Here is a 9,989-nt window from a genome sequence, read left to right on the forward strand (position 1 = left end):
TCAACAGTTTCTGCTGTAACACTACACATCATTCACTGTGCCAGACACAGTGTCATGTGGCTGTTTCTATCATTAGCTTGTGAAATTAACTTAAATTAACTTGTAAGTGTAATTATAAGGGATTGGTTCCCCAGTAGACTTTCCAACACACTGCCATATCACTCATCACTTACATATTTCATTTTCAAAGTCTTTGGATGCACTGGCTGTAATGTTGTTGGTCTGCTTTTCTTTTAATATTTCATAGTTGGTAAAAAAAAACAAAAAAAAAAAAACCTTCCCTAGTTTGTCAGACTGTCAAAGGTCACTGCCAATATAATTTTTAACTTTTTAACTTTATGTCAGGATCCTTTAAACCTTTGTCCGTGACTTCACTGCAGCGGAGGAATGACAAATGATCCTGTCTGTCTGCAGAGCATGTGTAGTCCTTGGGGTTGTCTTCATTCTCTCCTCCTTGTGCATCATCGGAAAGGCCATCCATGATCTGACTACCAGGATGCCCCCAGAAGTGGTAAGAGCACTCAAACACACACACACACACACACACACACACACACACACACACACAGACTGGATGTTGTTAATATTGAACATTATTTTAAGAAAAGGATTGATTACCGATGACATAAATTGCCGCATTACCCACATGTGATGTACCTACAGTTACTGACTTACTGTCCATAAAAGATAACTAGATTTTTACTATTAAATTGTTATGTTAAACAAATGTGATAGATGAGAGGGTGGGGCTAAAGAGTGGGTTGAGTTATAAATATGATCATAAGAGATTGGAAAATGATTTATAACAAAGTGGAATCAAATATTATTTGAACATTTTGGCTATGGTCTACGTAACACACCATTGTGCTAATTCATAGTCAGTAATCCATTTTCCAACACAATATTTCAGTAACTAGAAATTATATGTTATGTCTCCTTTATCAGGAATGAAAAGGAAAAAAGGTAAACCAATAAAAATGTGGCACAAAAGAAAATCCTTCTAGATCCATAATCATTTAAATGGGCTCTCCAGCAACTTAGTATTGGATTTAGTATTAGAGAGACATATACTATATATATATATATATATATATATATATAGTATATACTACTGTATATTATAGGTCAAGCTTCAAAAAAATGGCGGCAAGGTGGTGTTCCATGTGTGCTCAATTTGAGTCAATATTCACACATACAGTACATGTACACACAGAGCACCACACACATACACACATCATTCATTATTGTGAGCGAGGTATCTTTTTATAGCCCACTGCTGTAGCTGCTCTGACGTCAGAGGTTTTGTCTAACTCCACCTGACTATTGTTCCCTTTGCCTCTTAGACACAGACACTTTCTTTTTAATGTCAACACTTGGGACAACTTCAACCCCCCACCCCAACCCCACCTCTCTGGTTGTGTTAAGACTATAAACAGGGTCCCAAAATACACTCATCTTTCTGTTGCTGGGGAACGGCCCAACTCTTCCATCTTCCCACTGTAAATGTAAATAAGCCGCCATGTTAGTGACGCAGTTACACATTAACAGTTATGTAGCGTTAACTTGTAATTGGATATCGGGAACCTTAACTCCTGAATCGGGCTTGTAGTAAGGGCAGAAGTGTAGGAATATGTGTGTGTGTGGATTTAAGAGGGTAACATATAGGGGACGAACTGGAAGTAGAGAGTGAATGTGTTTCAATAAAGTTTACAAAACAGAAAAAAAAATCATAGTCAACACATATAGTGACCGTGAACGTGACAAGATGGAGGCTGTGAAAGAACAGACTTGCCTACAGTTACATTTTCCTGCCAAAAAGGGCGCTAGTTACAACCTATCTCAAATTCTTACAGCTTAGAGATATTTTTACACTCCAAAGACACATACTAACTCCAAATTTCAAATCTCTAAGACACACTTCTTGATTTTGTTCAAGCCCAGCAGCGCTCACTGCTTTAAATGCAACACAGTTCACACTTGAATTAAAGACCGGGTGATCCTTTACACTTGAATTAAAGACCGGGTGATCCTTTAACCAAATCAGGGGGCGTACCCTGTGGAGTTTTCTTGCAAACACATGACAATGCACTGTCTATATACTTGATGCCTAAATGTGTTGAAAGCTTTTTTCCCTCTTGAACCATATGTAAAGCCGATTTTTAAAAGTATTTTCAAACTTGCATTGTTTGTATCCATGTTGATATTGATATGAGTCTTCTTTCTTGTTTTCTCTGGCGTGCATTTATTGGTGTATTATCACCAACTGCTGATCAGTGGAAGAGCATGCAAATGATGTCAAATGCATGTTAGTACATGTGCTGTTTCTTTTTGTGTGTCTGCATGACATACAAATAAAATACCTGCTTATAAAAACATTGCTCCATAGTGCCACTGGTGGCCAAAACTCCTGCTGGCTTCTATTTTACTAATTGCTTTATTGTATTGCGAAAATTCTTTATCTGCGCATATATTCTGAGTACAAATTGCTGAAATTGTCCTGCGTGTGACTGTTTTTAAACATGGTAAAAGTGGTAAAGATTGTGAATTCAATCAAAATTCTGTAGGGTTAGGAAAAGATTGTTGGTGGAGTTAAAATAAGTAATAGTTAATTAGGATAATATTACTTTTGTTTGTACTGTATTTAAAGTGACAAACACCCCTGCGTGAAAGTCCTGTGTTTGTTTGACCTATTCACAACTCCCTACGCCCATTTTGTTGCTCTTACTTCTGGAGTCCTTGCTCTAAGTGTCAAATATGTTTGCAGACGAGTTTACAGTTGAAAGTCTGGTGCATTTCATACAGACGCGCTGGTATTTAATGCAGAGGGCCATAACAAAACGGTGGTATTTGATGCCCCGTGAGCAAGAACGGGCTGTGTATGTTTATGAAGCAGATTCATAAAGCCCCAAGGTAGCTGTGAATATTCCAATTAAGTTGAAACAATTTCACCTCACCTGACCCCTACTTCCTCAAAGAGCGACAAAGTATTGTAGTCGCTAACTGTGGGTGAGTGGGTTAAGTGGGGGAAAATAATATTGTTAGCTTACAACACCCGGGTACAAATAGCCTACATTGATATTTGTACCAGGTTGAAAATAGCCTTTTCCTAATTAATCTCCAAAGAGCTGTGAAAATTAATTCAACAAAGGGAGAAACAACAGATAAAAAGTAGATATAGGTACAGTGAGGAGAAAGCATGAAAACAGTGTTGGCATTCAGGTGGATATAATAAGATTTAAAGAAAGGATAAGAGTTCTGAGAATGTATAAATATCTGTACCAGACATCACAAGGATCAGTCATTGAGTCATTGAGGCCCCTTTGACTGCAAATCAAAAGCCAAGAGACTGAAGCTGGTAGAGAGGCCGGTTGAGTGCAGCAGCTATTCTGCCGACTGTGTTTGATGCTCCACTGGCATTATGTTAATAGAAACCGGGGATGTTAGGTCTCAGAGGAGCTTCCTGACACTAGCAAGTGCCTATTACCACTGTCTGTCTCTTTTCTTCACCATCCTGCTCCCTTCTTTGTACTGTATCCATCTGGGCTCTAACAGGCTCCGTCTTAACCGACATCTGATTGATTATCAGTCTGTTTTTTATGTAAAATACTTTTAGAGACTATTTGGCTTGGTAGGATTTCTGTAGATGCAAATCGCTGTGTCATTTATCCAGCCTCTCCCTTTACTTTCTTCCCTCACTTCCTCATTCGTTATTTGTTTCCCCTCTCTCTCTCTCTCTCTCTCTCTCTCTCTCTCTCTCTCTCTCTCTCTCTCTCTCTCTCTCTCTCTCTCTCTCTCTCTCTTTCTCTCTCTCTCTGTCCCCTCCCTCTATACCCCATCTTTGTCATTGTTTCCCTCACCCCTCTTCCATCATTACGACCAGACTCTTTCTCCAAGCTCTCCCTACAAGCTCACCTTGTCTGTCTTCCTGCATTATTATGTCTGTCTTTACTGCTTTATTGTTTTCAGACTCATAGTTTTGTCATTACTAGCCTCCCTTTCTCCGGGCTTGTATTTACTTGAAACAGGCTTGTTCATTGAAGTCTTCATCAAACAGAAGTCAGAAGTGATCTATCAAACCAGCAGTGATCTGTTTATGTGCTCTGTTTGGACATGTGTGCTGGATATAGCAGATGGAGACTGTGAAAAGAAAATGAAAAAATGGACTAAGAGGGAAAATAGAATAAGCAGGCTGAATATGATGTTGATGGGGCTGTTGACTAAACTTCTCTGGTTTCTTCTTCTGAGAGATTATGTTTAAAAATAAGAGCCAGAATGTACCAGCAGCGATACAGTGTGGAAACTGCAAAATGTTGCTACCTTGAAGTATTGGGCTGTAAAATCACATTGAGTGGAAGGGGGGGGGGGAGAAAATCAGGAATCCTGATTCGCATCACGTCCCAGGTCGCTGCTCTCATGGTAGGCTGTCTGTGTATAGTGCCTGATTAAACACAGAGAGCTGAGATCGGCTCTCCCTGCCTCAACACACACTGAGGAAACAAATAAATGAATACAGTTTGCTGTCTGATCTTGATCTCAGTGAGTCTTCCTCAATAAATATCGCCTAACAATCATTTCCATCAAGTAGTCCAGTTCATTACATATTAGAATGGTTAATTTTGCATTTCCATTGTCAAAAGTTGTTGATGGTACCACTAGATGCATTTCATGCTGCCTTATTTTTTTATTTTTTTATTTTTCATTCTCCCTCTGTACCTAGCAGACTGATCAAATACTAAAAGGTGGAGCTAGAAACACTGCAGTCAATTGATTGTTGTAGAGGCTCCCTTGCATCGTCGGTTAAGAGTAGATACAGAGAGAGCTGGATGGAGAAGTCGGTGCGTTTTCATGCAGTTTAAAAACCTGATTATATTCGGGTTAAGGCAATACTCCGGTTTAGACCGTACCCCAGGTAAAATCGAGGTTCTCATACCCCGGTTAACAGACCTAGAGAACTCCTACGGTGCCCTGATTATTAATGCATGGAAACAGCTTTCCCGGATTACTATCGGGTTTCCTGTCTGCGCATGCTCGGTGGGTTATAACTCTCCCTCCCAGTCCGCGGCGATGGCTTTTGACCCGGAAATAGAATACACCAGGGAGCAACGGCGCTGAAAAAAACTTGAAAATCCCCCTTTCATGTATACGTGGTGAACTTCAATAATCCGGTTATTCCCTTAACCGGGGAAAGCCCATTTCCGGGTTACTGATGTGCATGTAAACGCACTGAGCGAGAAATTAAAAGGGTTTCTCAGCACATGGCTTTCCACGCCTTCCATCATGCATCTGTGCAACGCAGGAGTATAGGGACTATACTGTTTGATGGAAACATGAGTTAAATAAAGAATTGCCTGTAAAGAATTGAGGAGTCCTGTTCTTGCATCTTTTGGCCTATTGAATACAATACATTACATATACAGCACAAATAGAGTATTCCATAATACTGTAAAGCAGGGAATACAACTGAGGGAGACAGAACACAGTCAGCATTTAAAGGATAAGTATGCATGTGAAATTAAATTCAAAATCACGGACTACAATGTGGTCAGCTTGTAAAATCGTTTAGCATAAGCTCTTCTTTATTCTGGCTCTATCTAATTAAAGTAAATGGGAGTAAAAAGGGTGCAAGGGATTAAGCTTTTAGCTGACCATGAATCACGATATTAAACTAGCAAGAGCATGTTGGTTTATTTGTGTCTGTGTGTGTGTGTGTGTGTGTGTGTGTGTGTGTGAGAGAGAGAGAGAGTGTGTGTCATAGATAGAATACAAAGACTAAGCCTATATCTCAAATTACTCCCTCTTTACTATATTCACTGGTTTGCTCTTTGACCATCTGTACAAACAGATGGTTTAGGAACACAACATTTTAGCTCTGTTATGCTAATTAAATAGCCCCAGTTGCACAATGACTTGCAGTATAGCCCACTATCGATGACACATACACTAGAAGCTAATATGGAGCACAGGGAGGATTCGGGCCATGAGGGTCTGTGTTTTACAGTCTATGGGCATGGTACTGTGTTACCATAATATCAGTTTAAATCATAGATCACAAATGCTGGCTGCCTAGACTTGACCCGCAGAGGCGGTGTAATCTCCGCTAGAGACATGGGAATAAAAATAAATGACTCCCCTTCCCTCCCGGTTCCAGAAAAAAATCGCAATATTGACTCCCATTCCCGTTTATCTAGGTTATCAGGTTTATGTCAGCCAGACGTCCGAATCTCCCTCCCCCCAAAGTCACATCAATGCCCTTTTTTGGTAAGAGGAAATGAGGCGGAGTCAAAGTCTGACAAGATGGCGGCTCCCAGAGGCGAGTATGATTGGATCAAGTTGAGAGAACGGGCCTCGACAGAGAGGCTACATTTTTTAATACAGTCTATGATAAATACGTGGAAAAATGCACAAATTACTGCACATCACTTTTCGTTGTTATATGTACGAAAAATGCCAGGAACAGCCTGCTAATAGTCAGTCAAAATGTCTGCAGCTAAAAAAAGGCCTATTTCTGTACATCTGTTTGTGTGAGTAGAGTGCCACAATAATCCACATTTGTGGGTTGGTCGCAAGGCCTAATTTTATCCAAATACATTATTAATAGCCCTGATCAAAGGTTTAGTGAAGAAAGGTGGAATTTGACAAAAAAATAGATTCTTCTCTCATGTGTCCCTTATGGTCCCGGTTTCTATCTTCTTCTACGCTCCCCCTCCTGTTGGCCCAATTAAATCTGACAGAGAGATCCTCTGGGGTCAAGTGCTGTTTTTTGCTGAGTCTGTTTGAGACATAGAAACACCTGACCCTCACAGCACTTACAGTAGAGGCATCGTCTGAATGACCTTGGGTTTATGCACCAAGACAACCCTTTATGTATTATTAATGGCTGTCTGTCTGACAATGTTGGTGCTTTTGAGTGTTTGCTTTACAGATACTGTGTGTAGCTTTCTGCCAGTTTGTTTGTATGCCTTATCTTAAAACACACATGGGGCAACGGTGGCCTAAAGGTTAGAGAAGCGAGCTTTGTCGGTTCAATCCCCAGACTTGCAGTATACATTTGCTTGTGGAGAGTGAAAGCTTGCCCTTATTACCACCACTGAGGTGCCCTTTAGCAAGGCCCTTAACCCCAACTGCTCACAGCTCACTGGCCATCAGATCGGACTGCAGTTGTACTGGGCAGCTTCCAGGTGTGAATGTGTAACTATATAAATGTGATCGGGGTGTTTATGAGAAAAGTTGAAACATACAAATAGTCTGCTCTTCTCTCTTCTCTTTCTATAGGATGACTTCCTCTTCAGTGTGTCTATAGTGAGCGGGCTCACATGTGCTGTGCTGGCTGTGGCCAAGTTCATGCTGGGAAGAGTGCTGACTAGCCGGGCACTTATCACTGACGGTAGGATACGCACACACGCACGCACGCACGCACACACAGACACACACACGCACACACACACACACTCACACACACACACACACACGCACAAGCACAGACACACACACACACACACAAACACAGTTAAATATAAATAAATAAATAGCACACCAAGCTAAGGGCTCTTAACAAAGCTTACAAATGGCTACAGCATTAATAAATAGTAACTGACTCACTAAATTGTCAGAAAAGTTTGTTTTTAGTGTTGATGATCAATGTCTCCTGCTAACAACAAGTAATTCAACCTAGCCATGTTGGTCTTAGCATACTTGTAATTACATATTATTTCTGTTGCTTTTATTTGTCATGGGTATTTCAGTGTTTTAGCCAGTTCAGAGGGAGTTCATTTTATTTTTTTATATGCTGTTGGATATTTTATTATACTGTATGGCAATACATGTTAATCATGTTATATGCTTTTATAGGCCTTCAGAGGCTTAATCTGCAAAGTAATTAGAACTCTAATTGTCAATTAAATGTGTCAGAGTTAAAAGTATAAATATAAAATATATTTACTCCCGCGACCCCGACCCCGGGATAAGCGGTTGAAGATGAATGAATGAATGAATGAAATGTAGTAAAGTATAAAGTTGCACAGAATGGAAAGAGCCTTGAACCTGAACCAAGAGTAAAATGCCAGGGTTAAGGTGAGGGTACACTAACTCCCAAACACAAAACAAGCATGACAACCATCTTAAGTTTAAAAACTAAAATGGAGTATATGTGTGTATGTTTCTATGTGAGACACAGTTGCTCTCACAACTAAATTGAAAGAACGAATAGGTTATGACCCATTGGCTGCTCATAGACACGCGTGCATTTGAACAAAAGCACACACTGCACAAACACTGCACACTGCTATCCCCAGGTCTCAGAACGCATGCGGCATCAATCCAATAAACCTGAGGTTGCTGTTCTCAGAGACTGGATTTATTTCCCACAAGACCATACACTTACTGCAGGCGAGACAATAACCCACTGTGCTGGCTTTTACACAAGGAGAAATGTAATTATTGAAAAAAAAAAACATCAGCCGCTATACAGGGTACCTAGAATACAGTAGAGGCAGTCTACAATTATGGTGGATTTATAGGCATTTACGTTGCATATTTGAGAGTTTCATAAATTGACTTGTGTGAACTTTTTTCCTCTACCACCTTTATGGTCAGTTTAAGGAATTTGAGGTACATTTATTTGCTTTGTTGCCAAAAGTTCCAAGAGAAGATTGTTATTTTTCTTGTGTCTATCCAAAGGTTGAAAAAAATCCGCCCAACTATTCTTTTAACACCAAAAACCCTACCCTCACATAAACCGGCTACTGTTTATGTGGAAATCTGTGTGCCACTTTTGATAATACCTGCGTAAATCATTGATTGGTCATTATCATGATTAGTAAAGTGTATTTAAAGGGGAACACCACCTAAATAAAGAATTCTACTATGTTATTTCTGTGGTCCAGGAAAGTTCAATCAATATTAGTGAATATGAGCTACTCAGTTTCAAACTTGTGATGTCATCAAGTATGAAGTCTGGAGCTGCAATGAATGGGAGAATGATTTTGTTTTCTTTTTTATCCCCCATGAGCTTTATTCTGTTGTTATTCTGTTGTAATGCTGTCAATTGTGAAACAGAATGGGTCCCCATATACTCAGAACCTTCCCCAGGGTGCTCACAGTCTCAAACATATTTCCCAGTTCATGTTCTATGGAGAAGCTCCACAGTTTAAGTACTTTTTGGGATTTTGAAGAGAGTAGTTCATGTTTACTAATATTTTTGTACTATTTAGACCAAAGGAATTAAATGTATGAATTTTTTAAATGGACTCAGTTCCCCTTTAAGATTGGGCGACTGAAACCTCTCCATTACTCAGACATACAATACATTAACAGACATGACATATTCCCCATGTTGTGTTTTTTAGGGTTCAACTCTCTGGTCGGTTCTATCATGGGATTTTCCATTCTGATCAGCGCAGAAGTCTTTAAGCACCATACTGACGTCTGGTTTCTGGATGGGACCATCGGAGTTCTCATCGGACTCATCATTTTGGCATATGGCATCAAGTAAGACATAATACCAACAGGTTGAAATATGTCTAAATTTCTGTTAGACTGATCCATATTCTATTACAGTAATGCCAGCCTCACATATCAACCCGACAGCTCTGTATTGATTGACTTACAGAGGTAATTTCTTCACATTTACATATTTCAATTGAGACCCTGTTTCTGTGTCCACAGACTCCTGATGGACATGGTGCCTCGCGTGAGACAGACGAGGAACTACGAGCGCTTTGAGTGAGAGTGTGTGTTCACCAGACCAGCAGGTTCAAACACACACACCTGGTTGCCTCCTGCCCTCCGCCCTCTTCTCATTGTCTTTCATACATACTTTAATACACATTTCAACTGCACATGCAGTACATATAGACTCTACACATTCGCATACACACTAATATATAGACACACATGCTGTATATACTGTACATAATACATTCAGACAAACACACACACTCACACAACACAGACGTTTGAGAGACTTTGAGGGAAAAGGACACCTCCTGGAG

The 9,989-nt window shown here is 40.0% G+C and overlaps 1 protein-coding gene across 1 annotated transcript in view; it reads left to right on the forward strand.

Annotated features, from left to right (window-relative positions):
- LOC310952709 (transmembrane protein 163a-like) overlaps window positions 1-9,787 on the forward strand; it is a 66,492-nt gene extending 56,705 nt beyond the window's left edge. The window contains exons 5-8 of the mRNA XM_083921392.1: window positions 415-511; window positions 7,273-7,384; window positions 9,345-9,486; window positions 9,664-9,787. Of these exons, the coding sequence (XP_083777518.1) occupies window positions 415-511; window positions 7,273-7,384; window positions 9,345-9,486; window positions 9,664-9,724 (412 nt within the window). The 3' untranslated portion in view covers window positions 9,725-9,787. The remainder of the gene's footprint in view (window positions 1-414; window positions 512-7,272; window positions 7,385-9,344; window positions 9,487-9,663) is intronic.
- The last annotated feature ends 202 nt before the right edge of the window (window positions 9,788-9,989 follow it).

Source organism: Echiichthys vipera, assembly GCF_963691815.1.
Source record: "Echiichthys vipera genome assembly, chromosome: 10".
NCBI lineage: Eukaryota > Metazoa > Chordata > Actinopteri > Perciformes > Trachinidae > Echiichthys > Echiichthys vipera.